Here is a 27,337-nt window from a genome sequence, read left to right as displayed (position 1 = left end):
TCTTTATTCGAATGTCACCTTCTCAGTGAGGCCTTCCAGGATCATCTTATTTAAGACTACAACCATCTGCATTTCCTTCCGTAGCTTATTTTTCTCCACAGCACTTACCTCCTAAGTGGTATATAACTTACGAATTGCAATCACCTCCCCTCTCTAGCATGCAAGTTCTCGAGTGAGGATTGTTGCCTGGCACAGCATGGCTCCACAAGCATGCGTTGAAAGGCCGAGGACATGTAGTGAGAAGTCAGCAGCTGCTCTTCAGAAAGGACAACCGGCAGAGTCAGAGACGGGAGGGAGAGATTGCCCTGGCTGTGCCCTGCCCCTTTCTGAGGTCTGGTTCTCTCCCTGCCCCGGCTTGTCAGACACCTGTGTCCTTCTCATAAACCCATCCCCGTGCCTTCTGCTGAAGTTTGGGATAGCCAAAGTTGCTTTTTGCTTCTTGCAGCTGAGTCTTTCTTAACCGAGGTAGCATCCCGTTCCCTCTGCCAGAAATGCCTTTTTCTCCTTGTTCAAAACTCAGTCTCATCACTTACTGAAGTCAAGCTGCCACCAGCCACCACAGGCTGTAATACATTTCTTACCAAAGCTTTCGTCCTTTGTGTAGGGATCTTTTTGTTTTCCTTTTCGGCCCCTAGAATCTAGGATAGTGCCAGGCACGTGGTGAGCGTTGTTCAACGCAGGCCCAGTGAATAAACAAATGGAGAGTGGAGATAGAGGTGGCCTTCAGGGCTTTCAAAATATTGAGGAGTGAATTTGCGATAAGGAGCTGCTCATACATAAATATCAAAGTAGACGATTCAGCACAGAGATGGCTGAGATTATAAACAGACTGTACATTCCTAGGAGGAAAAGAAAACGAACCTGATTCCCCCCAAATAAGTATTTTTTGATACAAGCTTGTTTGTGCAATGGCCTCCAAGTACACTACCGGGCAAGCTCAGCCAGAGGTCACTGAGCAGACAAGCTCACAGACCAAAATGGAATGCTCGAATCACGTGGTTTATAGCAATTTTATATGCAATTGCCAAAACTGGGAGGCAACCAAGATGTCCTCCAGTAGTGAATGGTAAACTGTGGTGCAGACAAGCTCACAGACCAAAATGAAATGCTCGAATCACGTGGTTTATAGCAATTTTATATGCAATTGCCAAAACTGGGAGGCAACCAAGATGTCCTCCAGTAGTGAATGGTAAACTGTGGTGCAGACAAGCTCACAGACCAAAATGAAATGCTCGAATCACGTGGTTTATAGCAATTTTATATGCAATTGCCAAAACTGGGAGGCAACCAAGATGTCCTCCAGTAGTGAATGGTAAACTGTGGTGCAGACAAGCTCACAGACCAAAATGAAATGCTCAAATCACGTGGTTTATAGCAATTTTATATGCAATTGCCAAAACTGGGAGGCAACCAAGATGTCCTCCAGTAGTGAATGGTAAACTGTGGTACATCCAGACAATGGAGTATTACTCATTACTAAAAAGAAATGAACTATCAAGCCATGAAAAGACACAGAGGAAGCTTAAATGCATGTTAGTAAGTGGAAGAAGCCAATCTGAAAAGGCTACAATACTGTACGATTCTAACTATATGATACTGTGGGAAAGGCAGAACGTCAGAGATGATAAAAAGCTCAGTGATTATCAGTGGTGGAGATGGGGAGAGATGAATAGAACACAGAGTGGCAAATCTGTCCCTTCTCTCAATATTGTTATAAACCCAAAACAGCTATAAAAAAGTCTCAAAAACAAAATAACCAAACCTATATTCATCTTTGTTTACAGGCTTGAAGTAAGACAACAAAGAGGTAGATGGAAATGTCAGAAACATGGTTTGGTTCGTTTCCTTGATGATTTCCTCTCATGAAGTGAGCGGCACTTTAGTGTCCAAGTGTTAAGATGCTCATTTTGCCTAATCAGGAAGGAGTCCCCTGGTGGCCTCAGGGATTTAACATCTTCCCAGCTAAGTCAGACCTATGAATCCTCTACTGCTGTGTCTCTTCAAAACATCCAGTAATCCATTAAGGAAAATGCTTTAATTTTCTAGGTAAGAAAAGATTATCATCAACGGCTAGTTTTAAGACCACCTTTGTCAGAAGATTAGCTAAGTGAGTTTTTTGGATACCCTGAAACAGATGGGAAAATAAAAAAAGGAAATGTCATTTTCTTGTCCTTAAGTTACCTTGTAAACAAACCACTGCTTGGAAACAGAAGAGTTTCATGAAGTTTGGAAGCCTCTCTTTAACCTTCTTATGTACATAGCCCTAAACTTAAGCATATGCTTTATACATACATATTTTATTTTATATATCTAATTTTTAAGTTTGTCTTAACATACTCCCTGGTCTGAAAATCTTTTTGTATCTTTTGTTACCAAAACGAACAAAATCTGCATTAAAATTACGAGGACCACGTGAAAAAGCCAAAGTAATGCAGGTTTTTCATTCTTCCCTCACTTAGGAGAAAAATCTGAAAAACAATTCCTTTATCTACTTCCAGTAAAGAAATGTGTTCAAGATTTTGTATTATTTTAAGCTGTAATAATTTGAGAAAGATCTTTGCTTTACACAACAGTAAAAATTATATATTACACATTAACATACTATATATTGCCATGATATACAATTAATAAAATATTGCCTATCAAAAAGTTTTACCACTGTTTAAAAAAACAAAAACCTGAAAGTGATTTTTAAGCTGTACATTTTCTTCAAAAGAAGAAATTCCTAGCTTTTACTCAGAAAAAAAAAAAGTACATTTGAAAAAGTTTTTCTCTTAGGAGAAATCTGGGATTCACTGCATCATTCATATTTTCTTCTTTTTTCTCTTCTTTTTTCCTAACATTTCTACTGTTTTCCTCTTCTTGGTTGACACCAGGCTGCTTCCTTTTGTTGGCTTATTACTGTCACCAGTTAAACCGCATTTCTTCGTGTCAGGTTTTAGCTGCCTTTCTTCCTCCTGGACTTCATGGCCAGATTCCTTTTTATTCCTTTTGGACTGTTCTTGTTTACTTACTAAAACACAAGAGACAGTGCATTTAAAGACTGTTTTTCCCTTTGAAATAAACACAAGCTGACAATAAAGTAGAGTCATCTGGATCTCCTCCACTTTAATGACTCAAAGAGATAGCAGAGGGCTTCCCTGGTGGTGCAGTGGTTGAGAATCCGCCTGTCAATGCAGGGGACACGGGTTCAAGCCCTGGTCTGGGAAGATCCCACATGCCGAGGAGCAACTGGGCCCGTGAGCCACAACTACTGAGCCTGCGCGTCTGGAGCCTGTGCTCCACAACAAGAGAGGCCGCGATAGTGAGAGGCCCGCACGCCGCGATGAAGAGTGACCCCCACTTGCTGCAACTAGAGAAAGCCCTTGCACAGAAACGAAGACCCAACACAGCCATAAATAAATAAATAAATAAATAAATTTAAAAAAGAAAAGATGACTACTATCTTAAAAAAAAAAAAAAAAAAAAAGAGATAGCAGATTATTTAGTTTCTGTAAACGATCAATTTCATTTACCAGGAGGTGGTTCTACAGCTGGAAGCAGGCTTTCTTTCGTGTCTGTCACTCTGTCCAGCCACACTCCAAGACATGTCAGCCTGGCATTAGTGTTTACTTCACACAGCAAAGACGGGGAAACCCCCTAAAACAGGAAAGGAAATTCGTGATAACTAACATAGAGGGATTTTAAATAATTACTTTCATTTTTCCATAAACAAGTTACCTTAATTTAAAACTTACACTGTATTTTGAGTATAAAATATACTGTCTAGAAGAAATTTATTATCTTGATTCATGATCGGTTTGACTAAGTCCTTCACAAGAGCCAATTTCTAAGAAGTGCTCCACTAAGGAAAGCGACCATTTTATCGTGTTCATTTCTGGGTTTAACAAAGAACCATGCACAAAGTAGGTACTCAACAAACCACATTCACAGAATGTGTTTATAAGAGAATGAAGAACAACAAGCCAAGAATCTGTAAGAGGGAGACTACTAAAGGGAATTTAAATTTCCAATTATCTGTTTCAAAACTACTGTTAGGGGCTTCCCTGGTGGTGCAGTGGTTAAGAATCTGCCTGCCAATGCAGGGGACACGGGTTCGAGCCCTGGTCCAGGAAGATCTCATATGCCACGGAGCAACTAAGCCCATGTGCCACAACTACTGAGCCTGCGCTCTTAGAGCCCGTGAGCCACAACTACTGAGCCCACGTGCCACAACTACTGAAGCCCATGCGCCTAGATCCCATGCTTCACAACAAGAGAAGCCACTGCAATGAGAAGCCCGCGCACCACAGGGAAGAGTAGCCCCCGCTTGCCCCAACTAGAGAAAGCCTGCACACAGCAATGAAGACCCAATGCAGCCAAAAATAAATAAATAAAATTTAAAAAAAAAACCAAAAACTATTTTTAGTTCTACAACTGATCAAAAATTCCCCAATTTTTTTTTTTTCTTAGTAATGGCACTATTTTTATTTAACAAAATCTTACAGAGAACATCAATATAGAAAAGAGAAGAAAGGAGTGCTTCTCTGATTGAAAGAGCATGAGATCTGGAAACCTGCCAGCTCAGACTCGCCAATACCAACTCCTGAGGCAGTGCTACGGAGCCCTTACTTTAAAACCATGAATGTCAATCATGCCTGGAAGAGATTTTAAAAGTTTAAAGATCTATGCCTTATGCCCCTTAAAAAAAATTCCACCTCACTTAACTCAAAATAGTACTGACAGTAAGACTCGCATTCAGTGTATGTACATTGCGCTGAGACACTGACCTTGTCCTCTTTGAGCTTCCACATTTTGATGAAACCATCACTCGATGCTGTAACAATAATATGATGCTCTGGAGTTTCAAAACTGAACATGTCTTTTACCCTAGGATAGAAATAGTAACGCCATAAAAGACCCTTTCTTCCAGATAGTATGATACTGCTAGAAAGCTTCTATGCACAGTCTCTTGATTTTCAATGCTTCAAGTGTTTCCAAACTGCTCAATGAACAGTGCCTAAAATTTAACATGCTTCACGTCCCCATGAGTTGGTGAGTCATTTTCAGGGTCTAAATTCCAAGATAAAATTGACTGTCAATGATACCTTACGAAAAAGTTGAAAAGATGATGACAGATAACTATAAATAATCAGATTATCATAAAGGAAATAAAGATACCTAAAACAAAGCCCCTCACCTCAGGAGAGAAAAGACAACAGAGATGACCCGAGGCCTCCTCCTCTGCATCCGTTTTTCTTGTCCTCAGTGCTGCCACCCATAGTCTAAGCTACTATCATTTTCCTTCTGGACTACGGAGTAAACTAATCGGCCTCGCTGCTTCCATTTTTGCCCCCTAACAATTTTTTAAAAATCAAACCATGTTACTCCCAGTCTTAAAAGTCTACAAAGCTTGGATCTGCTTTAAAATAACACGGGAGAGGGAGGAAGTGGTGGGACATAGATAAACCAATATCTACAAAGGCACTTAGTATAAAATTCAAACTCCTCACCAAGTGGCTGAGACATAGATAAACCAGTATCTACAAAGGCACTTAGTATAAAATTCAAACTCCTCACCATGACTTGCAAGGCCATGCACCATTTGGCTCACTCTGACCCAGTCACATGGGTCTTCTAGCTGTTCCTAAAATACACCAAGTTCTTTCCTCCCTCAGGGCCACTGTGTCTACAGTTCTCTCCTCTTTTTAGAAATAGCTCCTTTATCCCTAAGGTCTCACTCCCCCTTCCCTGATCAACCTATCTAAATAAGTTACCCGTGTTATTCCCAAATCATAATACCCATTTCCTTCCTGTGACAATTACCTGCTTACTTGTTTATCATCTCTCTGTTGCCCCACTACAAGATAAGAGCCAGGAGAGTGCAAGCTCTTGTTGCAGTATTTCATTATGGATGCTCAGTGAATACTTGTTAAATGAATGAATGGCCAAATTCCCTAAGTGCTATACGGCCTTGAAGAATATGTTCATTTCCCAATACAGGGGAAAACTAGGGCCTGTCTAATGATTGCAGTATTCTGAGTATTTACAAAGAGAGATTTCTTAAAGCTGAACTATTATTTAGAAAATAAAAACTAAGAGTTGTCTGAAACATAAAAGAGCATGCAAATAAAACACATTAAAGTATAACCATCCATAATCGACTTTTTCAAAATTACAGTGGAAACAGCAGAGGCAGAGTCAGACAGAACTGGGTTGACTCCCAGCTCCAACACCTAACAGGGGGGTAATCTTGGTCCAGTTACTTAACCGTTTACTCTGAGACTCACATTTACCCCCAGAGATACAGTGAGGAAGAGAGAACAAACTGGCACAAGACAGAGGTCAATATGTCATTTATTTCTCCTGCAGGAAAAACAAATAGTGTAGAAAGGCGCTAGAAGTGGACAAGGAGAATGAAGTAAAAGGACAAGAGTGGTCAGGGGCAGAGCTCAAGACTGTTTAATTGTTTTCCCCTGTTCAAGTATGGATTGAGATTTCAGGCCTCAAGTCTAATGAAATTATTGGGAAAATAAATACCTTGTGCAAGTGACTAGTCCTGATGACAACTTCACCACTTTTGTATCACTCAGGCCAAGACAACAACATTCCCACTATCCTCTTAGGTTCCGGAAATCATATATATGTAGATATGTCTAACTATGTCTACAGTCGTTCATAAAAAACATATACCCTGCTTTATGAAGCTATTGCATTTATAAGAGACTCTACATGTACATGCACACAGAGATTAGTGAAAAAAATACCTGTTTTCATGAGCTTTAAATTCAGAGAGGCACATTAGTGAATCACAGTCAAAAAATCTTACAACCTCTTCATCTCCAGCCACTGCAAGGACAGATTCCTAGGAGAGGAAAAAATAATACTATCCAGAATGGCATCAACAATTCCAACCATCACCACACACACTAAACTCCCATCACTGATTTCCGATCACTTACTGAAAGAAACCTAACAGAAGATACTCTCTTTTCATTTGTGATGGTGCCACTGACAGATGCAGTGTCAAGCTGATAGACATCTATTTTGTTCAGTATGACAACTACGTATTTCTCTCCTCTTGGGGACCATTCCACTATGTGAGCATCTGTAAGTTAAAAGCACAAAGCTGTTGAACAAGTATTTACACTGTGCATTTTCACATCCATTATCCCATTCAATCTTCACAACAAACTTATAACACGTATTTTGTGAGTTAAATTGTAGACAATGAACTGGTTCAAAGACTCATTAAGGTCATAGAGCTGGAAGGTGGCAGAGCCACACCAAGAATCCCAATCTGAAGTGGGAAAAGAAATTAACCTAAAGCATTTGCTCTCAGAGGGAACCACCACCATGCACAGAAATAAATGTATATGTACATGCACACAAAAATGTGTGTGTAGGGCTTCCCTGATGGTGCAGGGGTTGGGAGTTCGCATGCCGGTGCAGGGGACATGGGTTCGAGCCCTGGTCTGGGAGGATCCCACGTGCCGCGGAGCGGCTGAGCCCGTGCGCCACAGCTGCTGAGCCTGAGCTCTGGAGCTCGCGAGCCGCAACTACTGAGCCCGCGTGCCACAACTGCTGAGGCCCGCGCAGGCCCGCCTGGAGCCCGTGCTCCACAACAAGAGAAGCCACCACAACGAGAAGCCCGTGTACCACAACCAAGAGTAGACCCCGCTCGCCGCAACTAGAGAGGGCCCACGCGCATCAACAAAGACCCAACGCAGCCAATAAATAAATAAATTAATTAATTAAAAAAAAAAAGTGTGTGTATATATATTCACGTCCCATCAAATTTTCAAATACATTTCAAACAAAAATACTCACTTTGTTTTATGTTTTTTATGAATGCCGATCTTCCTTCCACAAGATTCCATGTTCTGCAAAACAGGAAGCTCACTTACGGCATGATCACCAACTCTGACCAGGTATAAAGGTAAGTTTAAGGAAGACTCCAGTGAAAATTTACTAACTCCTTGGCTATTCAGAAGAACTGCCTTCTCTATACAGCACCATGTGAAATATTATCAAGCAAGATTAAAACTCGCTCTGTTCCCACAGCACTTTCTTATGTATGCTGAGTCCACTGTATTTTTCAAAAGGTTTCACCTCCTACAACTCTTCTTTTTAGGATCACCCTCTACTTCACAGCTTACGACTGCAATGTAACTTGCATGTTTGAATATAGAGCCTGTCGTTTTTTTTCCATTATGAAAAGGTTCACTAGCTTTCAACCTCTCCCTTGTGTCAAAATATCAGCAAATGACTGACAATGTGAGACAATACAGAAACAAAATCTAATTACTATAGTAAAAGATGTCCCAGGGGTGGGTTCTTGTTATACTTGGAGAACAAAGACCACAGCTTAGTAAAGGTGCTCTTGGGCCTTAATGACTTACCTTAATGTCTTATCTGTACCCACAGACAGGGCCAACTTGCCAGACGGGTGAATGGAAAGGAAGGTCACATGTCCTCTAAAAGGAAACTGACAGTTAGTCCCCAACTTGACTGGCACCTGGAGACCACCGATGGGGAAGTCTGGACTCACTTGTGAGCTTTAATCGACTTCAGGCACTCCCATTTCTTTGCATCCCAGACACAAATGAGGCCGTCCTCTGCCCCGCTGATTAAGTGCCTGTTGCCGTGGAATTTCAGGCAAGTTATTGTGCCTGTGGAAAACCCAAGACAGGCAGAATTAACATTCATTTTGAGTGCAAACTCCATTGCTGGTTTAAAGGCTATGCTGCAGTAAGTAAAACATCCAATATCTTAATATTACTGAAATATGCCTTAAAGTCTCAGGCGAAGAAATTAATTTTTCATCTAAGATCATACAGTTTCAAGCCTATGCAAATATTTTCAGCGAAGAGTTTCTCTAGTTGTAGGTACAGGTTTGAACTAATCAGTTCACTTTCTTGCTTTACATCCCCATAATCATAAATTTCGGAGATGGCTGGCTAGGATAGTTTGAGCAGAAGTCAAACAAAACTAACCAGCTAATCAGGGGAACAAACCAAGATGTACAGCCATATGACTTCTACTTTCCAAACAGTGAATTAGCTACCCAACCATCCATGATGCAGTTATTATTCCTTCAGAGCTATTTTTGATTTGACTTCTACACAGTTCTTATTCACTGTCATAAGAATTTATTACAATTTCATAAAACATTACACTCTCTAATTATGCCTTCTGTATTCTCCTTCCATGGTTAACAAATCTTCCTACATCTTTTCAACTTCTTTACAGAACATCGCACTCCCTTCCACTCAAACTGAAGCCTGGATCGCCCATGAATTTCCCCTACAGCTCTCCTCAAATATTAAAAGGCTGGAGCGAGGTGAGGCGATGGAAGAACCCAGTACTCAATCTCCCAAATCAGTCCTCAAGTAAGATTCCTTATCCTTTGAAGTTTGTGTCACCCAGCTTAACTGCCCTAAAGCTGAGGAGTCAGGAAACCACTGTCTGCCGGCCAAATCTCGCTGGTGGCCTGGTTTTGTAAATGCAATTTTATCGGAATACAGCCATGCTCACTCAGTTACAAAACGTCTATGGATGCTTTGGCATGGCCAAAGTGAGTAATCTTAACAGAGACTGTACAGCCGCAAAGCCTAAATATTTACTATTTTGTCCTTCTCAGAATAAGAGTGTGAACCCCTGGGTCATTACTGCCCATCTGCACACCTCCTGGTCAATCCTTTACACTGCCCTTTATATTGAAAGAGCCAAAGATCTGTGAGGAATAATTCTGCACCCCCAAAAAGCACTAATAATATGTGGCCTCATGGACTCCCTTCTCCTCAAAGTGGGAGACTTTAGCCACTTTGCTCATGTCTTCCTCCTTCCCTACTTCTCATTTTGGGAATTTTGCTTTCCCACATCTTCTGCTCCTTCTTTCCATGACTCCATTTGTTCCCTGGAAAAGAGCTTATCTATTACCAGCTGTTAGAAAAACAGGATTTGTACCAGGAATGAAGGAAATCAGGAACCCTATTTCATTCATCCCCTATCCAAACTCTTTCTAAGTCCCTTCTTGTTGAACACCTGTACTGATGGGTTTGGACAGACTAGACTTGTTTAACTTATTTCCTCCAAGCCTAAGGGAGAGAGAAGGCTTCCTTGTATGAACTGGGATTAGGAGACAGAGAGGAAAAGGAACGTACGTTGAAATCACTCAGAGCCGAGCTTCTGCTGAAAAGCGAGACACTTGTCAAAGTAGCTAAGGACCATCTAATATAAGAAAGACGTTGATCACTCTAAATTTACTGCTAGAAACCAATGCTTGGTGTGGAACTTCTGAAATACATGAAAAATAGTGTAAGAAAAAGGGTACCTGTCTTTATCTGCCTTTCGGTGCAGGGAACTAACTTGCTTGGCTGAGTTTCCTCAAACTAAGTATGTATTTAAGTGATTCTACCACCTTAAGTTCTTTCTTCCTTTCCCCCTTCCTTCTGGAACACATGTGAAACCCCTCCTTCTCTGTCCCCTGGGAAAATGCAGTGAAAATAGCACATGATGTTCAATACTGGGGAAAAAAATTACCTGTTCAGTCTTTCTGTCCCTTGGTCCTCCCATTATCCCGGTCAACTGCACCACCGGCGTGGAAAACACAACCGTGGCTTGCGGATCACCCCCCCGACCTCCTCGACTCCAGTAACCTTCGCCTCCTCTGTATTGCGTCCCTCACGCCTACAGCCCGGACACTGTTACCAGCAAGAGCTTTCCCACATCAACTCTACGCTCTGACCACAGCCTCCCATCGTCCCAGCCCTTCTTCCACTCAATCCACCTGCCTTTTTTACTCTGGAGATCTGCAGACCCTTGACGCCCTATCGTCTCTAGGCTGACAACCTATTCTTTCTCTGAAACCCTCAATTCCCTTGTACATCGACCCTTCTCTTGCACACACCAAGTGACCTTCCTCTCTCTCCAGAAACGCCTGCAGCTTATTGCAGACAGATGCTAGTCCTTCCACAGCCTCCAGCTTCAGTCAGGCAGGCCCTCATCAGTCCTTCACTTGTTCCTGGCACCTCTCCCAACATCCAAACCACGAGCACTTTCCTCAGCGCTGCTGCCTCCTTCTCATTCAACCCCCAACCTCCTCCACTCAAGGGCCCCCGAGATCTGGCCCCCACTACTTCTCCAGCCACTCCCACCTCCATTTCTATCTTCTCGTAACACCGAGCTCCTCACAGTTCCCCAAACACAGCAGTGGTTAAAAATACAGGCTCTAGGGACTTCCCTGGTGGTCCAGTGGTTAAGGATCCGCCTTCCAATGCAGGGGACGCAAGTTTGATCCCTGGTCGGGGAACTAAGATCCCACATGCCACAGGGCAACTAAGGTCACACGCTGCAACTACTGAGCAGGCAAGCCACCACTAGAGAGCCCACGGGCCGCAACTACAGAGCCCATGCACCCTGGCGCCTGCGCACCACAACTAGACAGAAGCCCACGTGCTGCAATGAAAGGTCCCACATGCCACAACAAAGATCCCGTGTGCCGCAACTAAGACCAGACGCAGCCAAAAAATAAAATAAATAAATATTTTTTTAAAAACCCCAAAAAACGGGCTCTAGACCTAGGTTCAAGTTCTAGTTCCAGTGTTTTGTGACTCTGGGCGAGTCATGTAACATCTCTGAGCCTAGGCTTTCTCTTCTGTGAACTGACGGTACAACTACACCTTCCTGGCATACCACCGGGTACCTGATACGCCCTCGATAAAGTCAGCTGCTCACGGGATGCTACCACCTGTGCCCTCACACTGCCGGCTCTGCCTGCAATGTCCTTTTCTCCACCTTGCAAGTTTCACCTAGCCAACAACTGATACTTTTCTTATAAAATTATTCAGGTGTCATGTTAAGGAAGTTTTCAATGAAAACTCGCTTCCTCCTCCTTGCCCTCTAGACTGAGTTAAGTGCCTCCCTTCTGTCCCAATACAGACTGTGAATAACTTAAGGACAAAGAACCGCATTTTTTCCATTTCTATATTTCCTAGCACAGAATCTGCTACGTATCAGACACTTAATGAATTGTCCATCTGAAGTCAAACTGTAAAGTAATAATACCTCAACATTACTGTCTTGAAGAACACAATGTTCTTACCGTTGTGATGCACTAGAGCCCCATGGTCTATCTTCTTTTTCATGTCATAAATGTGAATGGTTTCATCTTTGCTCCCAGTGACGACAAAACGGCTACTGACAGCCACTGCTGACAGGGAGGCCGTGTGGGCATGGTGAGTGAAGTCGGCCACAGGAGTCCACTTCTGCTAAAGAGTGATACATACAGTCAGTGCCATGCCACGATCGTACTGCAGTTCTCTACGAAGAGATAAGTGGTTTCACGATCTACGAAAACTCTCAACGGATCCTACAAATGGAGAAAAGACTATGCAATGAAAGGTAGATTCACACAATCTGAGAATTGAATAAGGAAGGTAAAGCAGGAGATGGGAAGGCATCGCTGAGTATCAAAACAATTATGAAGACTGGGTTACAGGGACTTTACGGTCCCATCCAAACCCTTAACTCCTTAATATATTTACTTAGATGTGACACTTCCATACCATTCATTCCCTCAAATGTCCAAACCTTGATGTGAATTTACTCACTCAAATACTGAATGACTACTACGTGCTTGGCACCATTTTAGGCAGTTGATACAGAGCAGTGAACAAAAGAAACAAAAGTCCTTATCCTAAGGGAGTTGCCATTCCTGTGGGAAGAACAGACAAGACACAATACGATGTCACACAGAGATGAGTATCAATATAACAATGCCTATAAAGAAAAATGAACAGGATTTGCATTAATACCAACATAAGCCCTAGAGAATGACCAACGATGAGGTCTTGAGAACTCTATGCTTGCTGCCATGCAACTTTTGGATTGGATAAGTGTGATTGGTTGAGTGCGAAGGATGACAGCTGAATACACACACACATACCCCACAAATTAAGGGAGATGCATCAAGAAGTATTAGCAAAACAAATAAACAAAGAAAAAAAATTCACCAAACTTGTTTGAACGCACTTAGGATGTGTTATTGCAAATTAATTCCTAAAAACGACAGCAGGATAGTCCTTTCGTCAATCAGGACCCAGGGGGCCTCTTTTGAGTAAAGGTACAACATGCCTGAGGAGCTGCTATGGCCATAAATCAAAGAATAACCTTTGCTTGTGCGTATTACAGAAGGCAGGCTGGTCATCTGGGATATTGCCTGACTCGGTTTAGAAGCAGCACTGGGTAATGGTTAAGCGCTTCAAGCATCAGAGACACCTGGGAGTGTGAGTCCGAGGTCTGCCACTTATTAGCTCTGTGGCCTTGAACAAGTCACTTAACCTATCTCAACTTCTGGTTCATCATCTGTAAAATGGGAATAACTGTATCTGCCTCAGAGGGGTGCTGTGAGGACTACTCTGTGTCTGGAACACGGAACACAACGTTAATTACAGAAAGAACACAATCAGTAGCATCATCTTTGAGTATTCAAAACACGTACCTTTCAGCCAAAGGCAGATTAACCACCAGAGTAGAAAACAAAATAAACAAAAACAGTCAGTCAAGTCATATACTTCCAATTTTCTAATTAATTCAAGACTGACACTTTGACTTCTTCATAAACAAGTACTCAATGAAATAGGTTTCTGGGAAACACCTAGGACTGCTTAGGGGAAAAAACCAGCACAGGACTAAAGGTTAAGGGATCTTGTTTCTAGTCCTGGGTATGTCCTAACTATCTGCTTGACTACTGCTAATTTACTTAACCTTTTAACGCACACACCCGGTAAAATTCTTACATTTTGTTGTAATTTTTCTGCATGTGTTTGCCTCCCTCATCCTCTCCTCCTTATGTCGGGAAGATCTCCAGTGCAGGATCCATGCCTTTGGCTTCTTTGCACCTTCACTGCAAGTACTGGCCTCACCGTAAGGGCCCAATAATGAAATGTTGTCACTTTATCTATGAGGGGTTTTTCCTGATTTAGCTCAAATATTTTGTAAAATCCCGGAACATAAATTCAGTGAAAGAGCGAACTGTCCTTTCATTAAATCCTGAACACCTCACGGGCTGTCAACTTGGATTCATAATCTACGGCCCACTGGCCCGTTTGCAGAAATGCCAGCTTCCTTCGTGCACCGTAGTCGGAATGTTTACTACGAAAGACAGACATCGTCTTGTCGTATGAATTGCCTTCTCCGTGTTTTAAAAGGCTAACGTGTATTTTAAGTCTCCTGAGTTTTGTCACCGAATCCCTAAGATATCAGACGGTGCGCTCCCTTGCGGCGCTGCGTTTACCTCGGCCGTGTGGGAACCAGACCCGACGGTGCCCGTCCCACCCGCGGCGGCCCCTCCGCGCGCGGGCTCTCACCTCATGGTCGCCGCTCGCCTTGGGCTCCAAGTGTACAGCGAACCCAAAAAGGACCTGCTCGTAGCAGCCAGCTACCAGCTCCATGCAGCAGCGCACGCGCCTCCTCCGCCAGCCCAGCTCAGCGCAGACCGGTAGTGACGAAAGCGGATGCAAGGGGGAGGAAGGGGTCCTTCCCGCGTCGGCGCTCGTTTACGTCCAGACCGCGGGGCTGCCTTTTTGGCGCCTGCATCCGTGGGAGCGATTTCAGGGCTAGAAGATCACGCAGAATTTCCAAGAAGGGAATAAGGAAGGACGCCCCATGACGAGATTCTCATTTCAAGGAAAAAAAAAAAAAAAAAAAAACCTGGGGACTAGCAGGCATATTCTAGGGAGCCTTGAGCTAGGCGCTTCTGAGGCGAGTGGGCGGGACATCCTCTGCGGAAGCCCCTCGTTTCCGGAACGTCTACGGAAGGGGCGGGGCAGCCTCCGGCCTGGGCGGAAGGCGTAGAGGAGGCTCGGTGTTGCCGCGCAGTTGGTCAATGTGGACCCATGTCTGTAGTGGGCTGTGATAGCCGGACAGGAGTTAGGTCTCCTTATTGTGCAGGAAGCCGAGGAATGAACTTTTCTCGCTCACATTCTCTGTAACGGGGCAAGGAGGGGTGGCATTTAGGGTTCGCCGTTATCAGAAGGGTCCGATAATCTCGTCCTGCACACTTTTACTTGCAGCTCGGTTATGGCTTGTCGAACTCTGGGGGCAAATTGGCCAACGTTGTGGCACATCCCGGGGAGGGAGAGGACCCTTTACTCGAGGGGAGTAAAGACATTACTTGAGGACGAACGGTATATAGTCATCCTTGGTCAGGTTCCAGAAAGAAATCTTACTTATTTCCGTTTCACCACCTCCCCCAGGTTAGGTGCAGAGTCAAACGTGAATAAAAGCAAAGCCCTAATTGGGTTTGAGATTTTCACGAGATACGGAGATTCAGAGATGTGTTAGGACAGCTTCGCACAGACTTAACAATAGAGTAAATCTTGGAGCGTAAAAATAGTCTCATGAACGCCCTAGCGGGTGGATACGACGGATAGGAGGTTGACACACAGGTTGGTGTCGACCCTTCAACCCCCATATGGATTGTAACACATCCTATAGCTCTTAGACCCCCTTGTCTCTGAGGACATTTGTTCACCGGTGTTCTGAATCGTCAGTCCGTGTTTTACTCAGGTTTGTTTTAACTGATGCTGGTTTGAATACGTAGAAATGATTTCATTTTGGTTGCTTTGGTTGTCACTGCAGCGCAAGGGAAGCCTTGTCTTCTGTGTGCTTTGGCGACTCCATGTGTAAGGACTTCTCAGGCACTGAAATGCTGAAGTCCAGCTCATTCTCAGCCTCTTGAAAACCAGTTTCACTGTTTGGCAATAGAGGCACCCATGAGAGCGAGTGCAGGTTGGGTCCCAGACCACCGCAATAACATGTCACACGAGTTCTTTGTTTTCCCAGTGTATATAAAACTTAGGTTTGTATTATACTGTAGTCTATTAAGTGTGCAATACCATTATGTCTAAAAAAATGCACATTCCTTAATTTAAAAACACTTTATTGCTGAAAAGTGCTAACCATCATTTGAGGCTTTGGCAAGTCCTAGTAGTAGTAGCAAAGATCACTAATTACCGCACAAAATAGAATAATAATGAACAAGTTTGAAATATTGCGAGAATTACCAAAATGTGACACAGAGAGACGAAGGAATCAAACACTGTTGGAAAAATGGTGCTGATAGACTTGCTCCATGCAGGCTTGCCACAAACCTCGATTTGTTTAAAAAAAAAAAAAGCAATATCTGTAAAGAACAATAAAGCGAAGTGTAAAAAATGAAGTACGCCTGTAATTCCTTCCCTTTGGGCTAGTTATCTCATTACGTTACCAAAAGGCACAAGTTGTTTTACTATTTATTTTCCTATTTACTGCTTGTTAGTTCTGGTGGTTCTTCCACCAGAGAACCACTAAAGTCAGAGGAATGTGAATTGCTGGAGTGGTTGTCCCCTGGGCATGGGACAAAGAATGAGTAAGCAGGGGCTTCCCTGGTGGCGCAGTGATTAAGAATTCGCCTGCCAATGCAGGCAACACGGGTTCGAGCTGTGGTCCGGGAAGATCCCACGTGTTGCAGAGCAACTAAGCCCATGAGCCACAACTATTGAAGCCCGTGCGCCTAGAGCCCATGCTCCGCAACAAGAGAAGCCACCGCAATGAGAAGCCCACGCACCTCAACCAAGAGTAGCCCCTGCTCGCCACAACTAGAGAAAGCCCACGTGCAGCAACGAAGACCCAACACAGCCAAAAAATAAAAATTTTTAAAAAAAGAATGAGTAAGCAGGACATTTCTTGAAGTCTTGTATTTTGTCTTTAAATGTATGACTTTTTACATATCTTTATTTTAATGGGAAGTCATAGTCTCTCATCTGAAAAGGAAAAAAAACAAACACTTTTTTCTAAAACTGTGTTTCAAAATCATGTGCTTTATGTATTTTGTTGCTTCTGAAATCCCCCTGGTGCCCTGCCTCATTACCCCAGCGAAGTCTCAACTGCTGTTTGAGAAGAATTAGTTCTCATTTGAAATCAATTTTAATGTATCACGATAACAGGATAATTACTACGGTCAGCATCTTTTGCCAGATTGTCACATTTTATTTTTTATTTTTAATTAATTTTTATTGGAGTATAGTTGAGTATCTGTCACATTTTAGAGAAGAACCTTGTGGGTTTTGCTCCAACCAGGATTCTTTTAGAATCTAGTTGGTTCTAGAATGAAAACCATAATGCAAGTGACATAAACATAACTCAAAATTGTTTACTCCTTTATTTGTTTACTGTTAAAAATTAGTGGAACCAATCATAGAGCTTAGAAGACCTTAGAGCATATAGTCAAGGGGTTCCTAATCTGGGGGAGTTCATGGATAAGTTTTCGGGCCTCTGAATGCCCTGAAATTATATGCAAAATTATGTATGTTCATGTATGGAGGAGAGCATTGATAACATTTTATTACATTTTCAAAAAGATTAGTGCCTCTAAAGCTAAAATACTCTAATCCAGTCTGAGGTTATAAATGCTGAAGTAGGTCCAGAACTCTTTCCACATACCTAAGTAACAGTAGACCCTGGTGTTGCTGCTGCCTTTTACGTTTCCTTGGGCTCGAACTTCTCTTTAATGGAGAAAAGTGGTTTTTCATTGTCTAAAGAAAAACACACGATACAATATTATATATCTGCTCAACTGGATTCAAACTGAGCATACTTCCTGCCAAACCTCCTGTTCTCTTTCCAAACTCAGGATGTAAAAAGCCATTCAATCTCATTCTTGTGAAAACAGCAGTTGCCAAGAAACCACCAACACTCCAGGGATCATTAACTCTAAAGCGCAACAGGATTTCTGGTTTTGCATTTAAATTATTGATAGAAAAGCTTCTTACACTTGAGCCATGCATTGATTTATTCATTCACTCAAATATTTATTGAGTACCTGGCTTTGGTTCGCTAAAGAAAAAAGCCAGTTTTCCTTTTGGGGGGTGGGTGAGGGTGGTGATAAGGTGGATATACTGAGCTAAAAGCAAGATACAGTGGAGAGAAATCGGCCCTGTTAGAAATATCATGTGCGTCTAACATTCCCTCTTAGTTACCTTCTCTTCACAGTGTGACAGGTAGCAAGTCTGTTAAATTTGGGGACTCTACCGAGCTTGCATGTGCTTGTGTTCTCAGAGGACTTTGGTCTCCTCTGCGCGTGGAGCAGAGTGGGCTACTTCCCCTGGACACCAGCCTGATAGAAATTTGCTTCACCTGCTTCATGGGAATAATCCTGGTGAGCTTTGAGAAGTTTGCACTTGAGGCTGAGATCAAGGAAAGATTTGTGAACCCTTTCTTGTCACCATCATCTAAAAATCGCCTGAATGTCTGTCTTCATCTCTGGAACCTTGCTCATGGCCTTCGGTGCCCCGGCTCCTGCCGTCTTCCTGGGTGGGTTCAACATGCCCTATTGACCTCCCCTACAACCCCAGCCTCCTTACCACCTTGTCTGAAGGTTCAACTCCCACATTCCTTTCCAACTACAGCTCCACCCCTCTCACTCATTCATAGCCAAAATTCCGATTTTCTTTCCAAAAAAAAAAAAGTCAGTCCTAAAATAAGAGGACCAAAAAAAGATATTAACGTTTTTATGAAAGAATCTTAACTGATATGTTGAATTTGATTTCTATGTTGCTCCAGTATTTAAGAATTTGTCTTTTTCTAAAAAATACAACAAACTGATGAATATAACAACAAAAAAGAAGCAGACTCACAGATACAGAGAACAAACCAGTGGTTACTAGTTGGCGGGGGGGAGGGTACAAACTATTGAGTGTAAGACAGGCTCAAGAATGTATTGTACAACACAGGGAATATAGCCAATATTTTGTAATAACTGTAAATGGAAAATAACCTTTAAAAGTTGTATAAAAAATTTTTAAAGAAAACAGAAACAAAATATTTTTTTAAAAAAAGGAATTGTTTTTAACCTTATATAACTTAACAACAGTAGTGGCTTAAACAAGACATTTATTTATTAATTAATTTATTTTTTTGGCCACGCTGTGCAGCATGCAGGACCTTAGGTCCCCTAACCAGGGATGGAACCTGTGCCCCCTGCATTGGGAGGGCAGAGTCTTAACCACTGGGACGCCAGGGAAGTCCCAAGATACTTGTTTCTTAAGTGAAAGGCATCTGGAGGTAGGTTGGTCTAGTGCTGGTACAGGGACCCCAGTCATCAGGGACCCAGATCTGTTCTCTCTTTAAGATCCTGTGTTTTGGGAATTCCCTGCGGTCCAGTCGTTAGGACTCAGCGCTTTCACTGCCAAGCAGCCGGTTTCAATCCCTGGTTGGGGAACTAAGATCCCGAAAGCCGCGCAGACAATTGAAAAAAAAAAAAAGATCCTGTGTTTGGTTGTGTGACTTCTTCCTTCATATCACCTCATAGGCCAAGAGAGGTGCAGTTATTTTGTCTTCAGCCATCACATCCGTAATCTCAACACTAGGCCTGGGGGAAGGGTGGAGGACAGAAAGCCCTCCTTCCAGCTAAGCAAACTCCCTCTGCCGAGGCTGTCCTCAATCCCCTTGTGATAGTTCGATTTACATTTTATTAGCCAGACTTTGGTCACCTGGCCACGAGGCCTGTTGCTACCTCCAAATAAAATCAGGGTTCTGTTATTTTTTTAAATTAATTAATTAATTTATTTATTTTGGCTGCGTTGGGTCTTCGTTGCTGCACGCGGGCTTTCTCTAGCTGCGGTGAGCGGGGCCTACTCTTCGTTGCGGTGCGCGGGCTTCTCATTGCGATGGCTTCTCTTGTTGCAGAGCACGGGCTCTCGGCACGTGGGCTTCAGTAGTTGCAGCACGCGGGCTCAGTAGTTGTGGCTCGCGGGCTCTAGAGTGCAGGCTCAGAAGTTGTGGCACACGGGCTTAGTTGCTTAGTTGCTCCGTGGCATGTGGGATCTTCCCGGACCAGGACTCGAACTCATGTCCCCTGCACTGGGAGGTGGGTTCTTAACCACTGCGCCACCAGGGAAGTCCCAGGGTTCTGTTATTAAGGAAGAAAAGGAAACCAGATATTGGGTGACCCCTAGCGATGTGTGCACAGCTGCTAATCAATAACATCTTTCTTGAACGCAGGGAAATTCACTAGAGTATAAGCTCCACTGTATCACTAATGCCAGGCACCCACCTTGTATATAGGAGGAGCTCAGTAAACGATGGGTGAATGATTGAATGATTTGAATTCAACATGATGATTATTTTTCACATTACAGGTAAATTAAGACACATTAGACTACATTAAGCATTTGAATAGTGGAATAGTTATCAACAAGCTACAAGGAAATGGCCAGACCCTAAGTGTCCCTGTTTAGACTCAAAAGTTATCTTCTTACATGTTGACATTTTGTGTAGCCTTGCTACTTAAAGTGCCTGGGAGCTGGCTGGAAAGGCAGAATCTGAGGCTCCACTCCAAATCTATGGACTCCAGACCCACATTTTAAACATGCTCAGGTAATTTGAACCCGCACTGAAGTTTAGGAAGCACTGCTTTATCATGCTTTAAAAAACAAAACAAAACAAAAAAACACACAGAATCACAGAAATATTTCTTTAAAAATTTTTCCTGCTCTTGCATTAAGGTAGGGGTGTGTGTGTGATGTGTGATATACCGCTTCTTCCCACCCGCTGGTTGGGGTAAAGATTTCAACCTGCAGAGGATGTTTTTTTAAAAAAGTCCAGGGACTTCCCTGGAGGTCCAGCAGTTAAGACTCCATGCTTCCAGTGCAGGGGGCATGGGTTCAATTCCTGGTGGAGGAACTAAGATCCCACATGCCGCAGGGCGCGGCCAAAAAAAAAAAAAAAAAAGTCCGCTAGATGCTGGTTCCAATAGTTATTCTTTGCAGATGATGGAACTGAGGAGGGAAGCATCAAATTGTAGTCTTTGTCTTAAGGTTTTAGTGATTAAAAGTGACTCCCGGGCTTCCCTGGTGGCGCAGTGGTTAAGAATCTGCCTGCCAGTGCAGGGCACACGGGTTCGAGTCCTGGTCCAGGAAGATCCCACATGCCGCGGAGCAGCTAGGCCCGTGAGCCACAATTACTGATCCTGCGCGTCTGGAGCCTGTGCCCCGCAACAAGAGAGGCCGCGATAGTGAAAGGTCCGTGCCCCAAGATGAAGAGTGGCCCCCGCTTGCCGCAACTAGAGAAAGCCCTAGCACGAAACGAAGACCCAACACAGCCAAAAATAAATAAATAAATAAATAAATAAATAAATAAATCCTTCCCTCAAAAATAAAAAAAAGTGACTCCCTTACATATTATTGTAGGGGGAAGGGTGGAGACTTCTGCGTGCTTCACAGTTGCCCAACTCACGCTCCCTCTCTGGCCCCTCCCCCCGAACCTCCCCCTTCTGTCTGGCTTTCCCGGGCCTGACAGTTGCGGGAGGGGTCAGGCAGCTCAAAGCTCGTGGAAGTTTGCAGGAGTTCCCCCAGGTGACCCCAATACACTCCTTCCCAACCCCACCCACTCCTTAACCCACATGAAAGTCAAGGAATTAAGCACCTGGCCGAAATTGACACTGCAGGTAATTCCTATCTCGGAGGCAGCTGTAAGAGTTATTTGTGGGGTTGAGAGGGTTTAGACCAGGAGCTGGAATTCTTGATGCAGGAGTCAAAAGTGTGGATTTCCGATCGTTTTATCAAGTGTCTGGATAAATGGCTGAACAAGAGAGTTTTGCAGGTTTCGGCATAGCGCAACAAAATAATTATTACTGGTACTGGCAAAGGTGAGCTGATTTTTCCTACTCTGAACGAAAAGGAAGACCGATGGTGTTCTGTTTCTTATACGATTTGGCAGCTTACAAACTGTTGCTTTGAAAATAGGTGTGCTTAAAACAGCGAAGGCGGAAATCATCCTTACTTGTAACGTCTGGGAAAGAAGAGGGAGTCCTGGGGTCTTGAGTGATTCTGCCTTGATGGGTGATGTCATTCCTGTCCTTTCCCCTCTGCTCTTAGAGTGAAGGCAGACTTCCATTCCTGCCAGGGTTACCCCTTTGGCAACTGGTACAAGCAGCAGCACAGATGTTACCCTCCTTCTGGCTGTAGCTGTGGCTATGGAACAGACGGAAATGGACCCAACCTTTATTCTGTGCGTGAGACCTCCGGATACCCAGTTGAAACTTCGCTTACACCCAAGGTATCTCTCCCTGGCATTAATACTGTGTGGTTTGGGTGCCCCGTATGGAAACATCTTTTTCCTTTCCTCACGCTTCCAGATCTTCCCATTCAAATTCCCACAGCCCTGGCTTCTGCTCCCTAATTCAGTACCAGAGAGTAAAAGCTGATGACCTGAGACATTTTGACTTGCAAACAATTTCAGTCCTCACTGTTTTCCAAAAATAAAGTAATAGGTTGGTGAAGTCTGTGTGGGAATTCTTGCTACTAAATTGTAGCTTAGCATCATTCAGTAGATTTTACCCTTAAACACTTAACATTGGACAAGAGGTACTTTTTGTGTGTGTGTGCTGTAGCAGCAAACATTAACACATTTTACTTTTTTGATGACTAAAGTAACATATTTCTTTAAAAGAGGTATTGGGAGTAAGAGAAAGCCTCCACCACCCCACTCTCTTCCCCGTTCCGTCCCCACTTAGAAGAAAGCGTTGTTCAAGTGGATCTATGGCCTCTAGATTTTCCCTTCTACTCTCACTAAATCACTGTGAATGGGCTTAATTTCTGTTTGGGGAGTTCGGGGCGCCTTGGCTAGAATGGACAGTGTCGGATAGGCTTACTAGTTTGTTCCTTGCTTGCTGCTGTTATGTTGCACCAGGAGAGCTTTCTTTAAAAGCTGCCTATTTGGATGTACTGTGATTTTAGCTCATCACTTATCGACTGACATTTTAAATGTTTTCGGTGCTTTAACAAACTTCCTTTTACCTCTTTTCAAGAATTTGAGTGTTTTTTGGCTAAGGGAAAAATTCTAGAAGGGGAAGTTCTCGATTAAAGGGTATGACATTTAAAATCTTAAACAGCAAGCTTCTCTCCAAAAAGCCTGCCTGAGCTCACACTTTCCATCGATGGTATGGCTTGCTTCTCCATGATTTTCTGTGTGTGATTAGCCAGCCTGACAGATGAGGAAGGCATTTGTCTTTCATTGAGGGCAAATAACTTTCAAATGTTTATTGGTATCTGTGCTCTGTGACTTTATTGATGTCCTTTGTCTACCTTTTTCCTTTTGCCTTGTGTGCCTCCCTTTTCTTGACTGTGTGAGATATTTACATAATAGGGAAATTAGCACTTTGCAAAGTGTTACAAATTTTTTTCCCCAATTTGTGTGCACAGTAACACTGTGTGATAGCCTTGGCTTTAACAACTAAGCCTTCAGTTTTTAAAACGTGCATTTGTTTGGTATTTTTTTGCCCAGACTTTCATTTCCAATTTTTCAAGCCTGTTTTTTGGGGTTTTCTGGCTGTGCCTCGGTGCTTGCGGGATCTTAGTTCCCGGACGAAGGATTGAACCCAGGCCCTCGGCAATGAAAGTGCCAAGTCCTAGCCCCTAGACCACCAGGGAACTCCCACCTGAGGTTTTAGCATATTTTTCTTCTTTCACTTCTCTCTTTTTTGTGCTCTTTTGGGAGATGGTCTGACTTCCTGTGGTTAACTTTGTATCTTTAAATAGAGAGGTATAGGTTTGAGTATATCATCAACTTCAGAAATTAACCAATTATGCAGTGGGTGAACTGAGTCCATAGAAGGAAAGTCACAAAGGAGGAGCTTCAGTCAAAGGCATCTGGCTTCTCTGAAGTTTTGGGGAATTAACTGGCATCCTGGGGCCTGGGCGAGGAACTAGACAGCAGGGACCCTGGAATCAGCTGTACGTCCTTGACAAAGGCAGGTTCCCAGCCGGTGCCTGCAGAGAGGAGTTGTAAAAACTTGCATTGCCCCAGGAGAGCCCACAGAGTCTGGAGTAACTAACCAAGATTTATTTTGGGAGTGCTTCTGGAATTTACTTCTTTCCTTACATAAGAAGATAATTGATTGGTTTGCTTTTCTGTAGCCTCTGTACTTCCTTAAGCATCTACTGTCCTGGTCCTTAGCTGAGATGTGGGGTGGGGGGGGGTGTGATTAGAAGGCCACGAGGGGTATGTGCTCATGGAGACTTTGCAGATTGTCACCTGGAAGGAAGGGCAGAGCTCCAGGTGGAGAGTTGGGTGCCTATTACAGTACCTGTGGAGTCTGATGCCAGGGTCCCTGCTGTCTGGTTCCTCGCCCAGGCCCCAGGATGCCAGTTAGTTCCCCGAAACTTCAGAGAAGCCAGACGCCTTTGTCTGATGCTCCTCCTTTGTGACTTTTCTTCTATGGACGCGGTTCACCCATTGCACTTATATCATTTAAAGGTTCTTTTAATCAAAATTCAAAGTAAAGTTGATCAAAAGGGAGTTTAGTGTATATTATTTTTGAGAGCTAAATTCTTCCAAGAAAGTGAGTAACCCTTTAAGTAAAATTAGTTTTTTCTTAAAGTACTGATTTTCATTGTAGGAAACCACAGCTCTGGCTGAAAACCAAGATGAAGATTCACTAGAAGGTAACAGAAACCTTCTGTTGCCCTCGTTGAAAACAAAACTAACCCCTTTTCCAGGTTCCTCATTCACTCAACTGGCTAGAAACTGAGAGATCCTACTGGAGAATTCCAGTGTAGGTGTCCCTCTGTTTCTGAATTAATTGCTATAAACAATTTATTCACTTATATCAATCTGTTAACTAAACAGATAAAGCAGCATGCTTATTTTTCAAAGCCCTGCCGTAGGGATTTAGTTCTGGCTCACTCTTTGGCATTGTATCTGCCCAAGTCCTCATGCTAGAAACTCAAGACTGCTCCAAGTTTAATGCATTTCCAAGTCCTGTCCGTTCATCTCCACATTATCTCTCAATTCCATCCATTTTCTCCATCTCTGCCACCATCTAGACGCTCATTGAGTCTGGTAGCACTACTTTTTTAGCTTCAATTTCTATTTTTAAGTCTTATTGAAAGTAAACACACAATTTAAAAAATTTAACGTTAAATGTCTGCAATATTTCCTGCTAATGTTTTTTTTAAAAGCTCTAATTTTAAGCCATTTCTAATATGTGTCCTGTAAAACTGTATTTTTTTTTCGTATGTGTTATTGGCTTCTGCAGATCCAAATCTTCATTTGAATATTGAGGAGTTAAACAAAGAATTTATGGTGGAAAGTGAGGAACTCTATGACTCTCTCATGAATTGCCACTGGCAGCCTCTGGATACAGTTCACTCTGAAATCCCAGATGAGACCCCCCAAAAGCAAGATGTTCATTAAGCTACCCAACTATCACATTAATTGTATCTTGTTTTGTTTTTGTTAAAAAAAAATTCTCCCAGGAATGTATTGGATTCTGTATGCAAATACAGATTTCCAAGACTTAAATGTGATGGAGATGAGAGAACATAATTTAAATAAATTTTACCAGCATATTCATTTCCAGAAGTGTGGTTACATTATGGTTTTGTTTGTTTGTTTTTTCATTTTTTGGCTGTGCCACGAAGCATGTGGGATCTTAGTTCCCCAAACAGGGATCGAACCCATGCCCCCTGCGTTGGAAGCACAGAGTCTTAACCACTGGACTGCCAGGGAGGTCCCAAGTATGTTATATTATGTAAGTGCCAGAAGAGGTTGCAGAACTATCATGGTAGAACAGGCTGCACTGTTAAGACATTTGAAAATAGGTTTCCTAACACAACATTGTAAATCAATTTAAAAAAAAGATAATAGGTTTAATATGAGATGGGCCTGACCTGAACTGATGGTGGCATTAGCTACTCTGATATAATTTGCTGCATTCCTCTATTCACAGACAATACAAGGTTTGTCGCCTGCATCTGATATAGAAAATGTAGATTAGAACTAGACGTTTGATTTCCTTTTCCTGACCCTCAGGCTCTCTTGTGAGAGAACTAGACAGTGGAAACTCACTTGTCACCGTTGAATCCTCAGCATGGAAAAAGTGTGCTTGATCAAAACAGATTATCAGCCTTCTAAGACAGAGGAATTGGACTCCCATAAACACCAGTTCTGAAACTTCAATGCATATGTTGACTGTGTCTCTTATAAAATATGGGTTCCTTTTTTTTTTTTTTTTTGGTCCTGAAGGTAAACGCCGTGTCCTGTTGATTGCTTTGCCATGGATGGGTACTTAAAGAGACCCCCGGGACTGATCTGAGTGACCTGAAGGCCTGAAGACTTGTTACTTAGGTTAGTTAACCAGACTCTGTCCATAGACTTCTGTTCTGAGAGTGTTTAATACATGCTAATCCTTGTCCCAACGAGGCTCAAAGAGCTGAATCCAACAAGGAGAGCTGGACGGACTGTAAAGGAGCTTGTCCTGCCCTATAACATAGGACAGGGTTTCTCAAGCTTGGCATTACTGAAATTTTGGGCTGGACACTTCTTTGCTGTGGAGGTTGTCTGTGCAATGTCCTGACCTCTACCATTACATGCCAGTAGCATGCCATACCCCAGTTATAAAAACCAAGATGTCTCCAGACATTGCCAAGTGTCCCTTGAGGGTAGAATGCCCCCCGTGGAGAACCACTGGAATAGAGCAATGAATCTCAAACCTTAGAGGGCATCAGAACTGCCTGGAAGGCTTGTTAAAACACAGATTCAGTAGGTCTGCATGGGACCTGAAGATTTCAGTTCTAAGAAGTTTCTAGGTAATGCTGCTGTTGACGGTACAGATGCCACACTTTGAGAACCACTGGCACTGGGAAATTCCTAACTGGTTCAATCTAGTTCTACCTGGGACAATGGTAAGGCTCTCCATTCATGGTCCCCATCCCAAAAGAAGGTGTGCAAGGCCCCACTTTCCTACAGAGCCCTGACCTGTTCAGGTATCCATCCTCCTCATACAGCCATGTGCTTTGGGGGCCAGCATCATGTCTGGCTCCAGGGAATGAAATGGCTCTTGTGTGATCTGAGACACATGCAGTGGTCCCAATCCTCTTGCTAGAGATTGGTTTAGGTAGAGACATATGATAAAATTCTGGCTAATGAGATGTGAGGAGAATTTTTCCTCATTTTTTAAAAGGAGAAACAGAAGACAGATACCTTCTCTTTCTCTGGACATTAGGTTTAGATATAATGCTCAGTACTGTTGCAGCTACCTTGTGACTGTTAGGGGAACAAACTGAAGGCAGTGCCGATCAACTGGAAATGGCAATGAAGGAAGATGGAAGGAAACTGGATCCATGATAACGGCATTGAGCTGTTGAATTAGCTAACCCTGGAGTCTCTGTACGTCTAGGCTTGTTATGTACGATAATGTATTTTTTTATACATCTTTATCGGAGTATAATTGCTTTACAATGTTGTGTTAGTTTCTGCTGTATAACAAAGCGAGTCAGCTATATGTATACATATATCCCCATATCCCCTCCCT

General features: G+C 43.0%; 2 protein-coding genes across 4 annotated transcripts; one reads left to right on the top strand and one right to left on the bottom strand.

Moving 5' to 3' along the window:
- Window positions 1-1,363: 1,363 nt before the first annotated feature.
- On the bottom strand, window positions 1,364-14,481 carry PAK1IP1 (PAK1 interacting protein 1). 3 transcript variants are annotated; one of them, XM_061194818.1, is made up of 10 exons: window positions 14,352-14,481; window positions 12,086-12,251; window positions 8,531-8,651; window positions 8,382-8,456; window positions 7,810-7,862; window positions 6,942-7,087; window positions 6,747-6,844; window positions 4,770-4,869; window positions 3,516-3,639; window positions 1,364-3,013 (listed from the first exon to the last, which is right to left on the bottom strand). In XM_061194818.1, exons 1-10 carry the CDS (start codon window positions 14,433-14,435, stop codon window positions 2,805-2,807), a joined length of 1,176 nt encoding a protein of 391 aa, XP_061050801.1. In that variant the 5' UTR covers window positions 14,436-14,481; the 3' UTR covers window positions 1,364-2,804. The 3 variants fall into 3 exon arrangements, with proteins under 3 accessions (XP_061050801.1, XP_061050802.1, XP_061050803.1); XM_061194819.1 differs by having other exon boundaries at window positions 12,086-12,248; XM_061194820.1 differs by lacking the exon at window positions 14,352-14,481 and adding an exon at window positions 12,594-12,657 and having other exon boundaries at window positions 12,086-12,248.
- Window positions 14,482-21,599: 7,118 nt separating this feature from the next.
- On the top strand, window positions 21,600-25,219 carry C7H6orf52 (chromosome 7 C6orf52 homolog). The gene is made up of 4 exons (XM_061194817.1): window positions 21,600-21,670; window positions 21,882-22,080; window positions 24,422-24,467; window positions 25,061-25,219. The coding sequence occupies exons 1-4, from the start codon at window positions 21,600-21,602 to the stop codon at window positions 25,216-25,218; spliced, it is 474 nt and encodes a 157-aa protein (XP_061050800.1). The 3' UTR covers window position 25,219.
- Window positions 25,220-27,337: the final 2,118 nt, after the last annotated feature.

The sequence above is a fragment of the Eubalaena glacialis genome, chromosome 7 (assembly GCF_028564815.1).
Source record: "Eubalaena glacialis isolate mEubGla1 chromosome 7, mEubGla1.1.hap2.+ XY, whole genome shotgun sequence".
Classification (NCBI taxonomy): domain Eukaryota; kingdom Metazoa; phylum Chordata; class Mammalia; order Artiodactyla; family Balaenidae; genus Eubalaena; species Eubalaena glacialis.
The sequence above is the reverse complement of the archived record's forward strand: the minus strand, read 5'-3'. Positions and strand labels throughout refer to the sequence as shown.

Bases quoted from the DNA above. Each gene is read 5' to 3' on its own strand.
- C7H6orf52 (XM_061194817.1), top strand. From the start codon at position 21,600: ATGGCTGAACAAGAGAGTTTTGCAGGTTTCGGCATAGCGCAACAAAAT. The intron at 21,671-21,881 runs GTGAGCTGATTT...TCATTCCTGTCC, and splicing joins TATTACTGGTACTGGCAAAG to TTTCCCCTCTGCTCTTAGAG. The intron at 22,081-24,421 runs GTATCTCTCCCT...TTTTCATTGTAG, and splicing joins AAACTTCGCTTACACCCAAG to GAAACCACAGCTCTGGCTGA.
- PAK1IP1 (XM_061194818.1), bottom strand. From the start codon at position 14,435: ATGGAGCTGGTAGCTGGCTGCTACGAGCAGGTCCTTTTTGGGTTCGCT. The intron at 7,088-7,809 runs GTGAGTATTTTT...TTTAACTTACAG, and splicing joins CATAAAAAACATAAAACAAA to ATGCTCACATAGTGGAATGG. The intron at 6,845-6,941 runs GTAAGTGATCGG...TTCCTCTCCTAG, and splicing joins CTTCTGTTAGGTTTCTTTCA to GAATCTGTCCTTGCAGTGGC.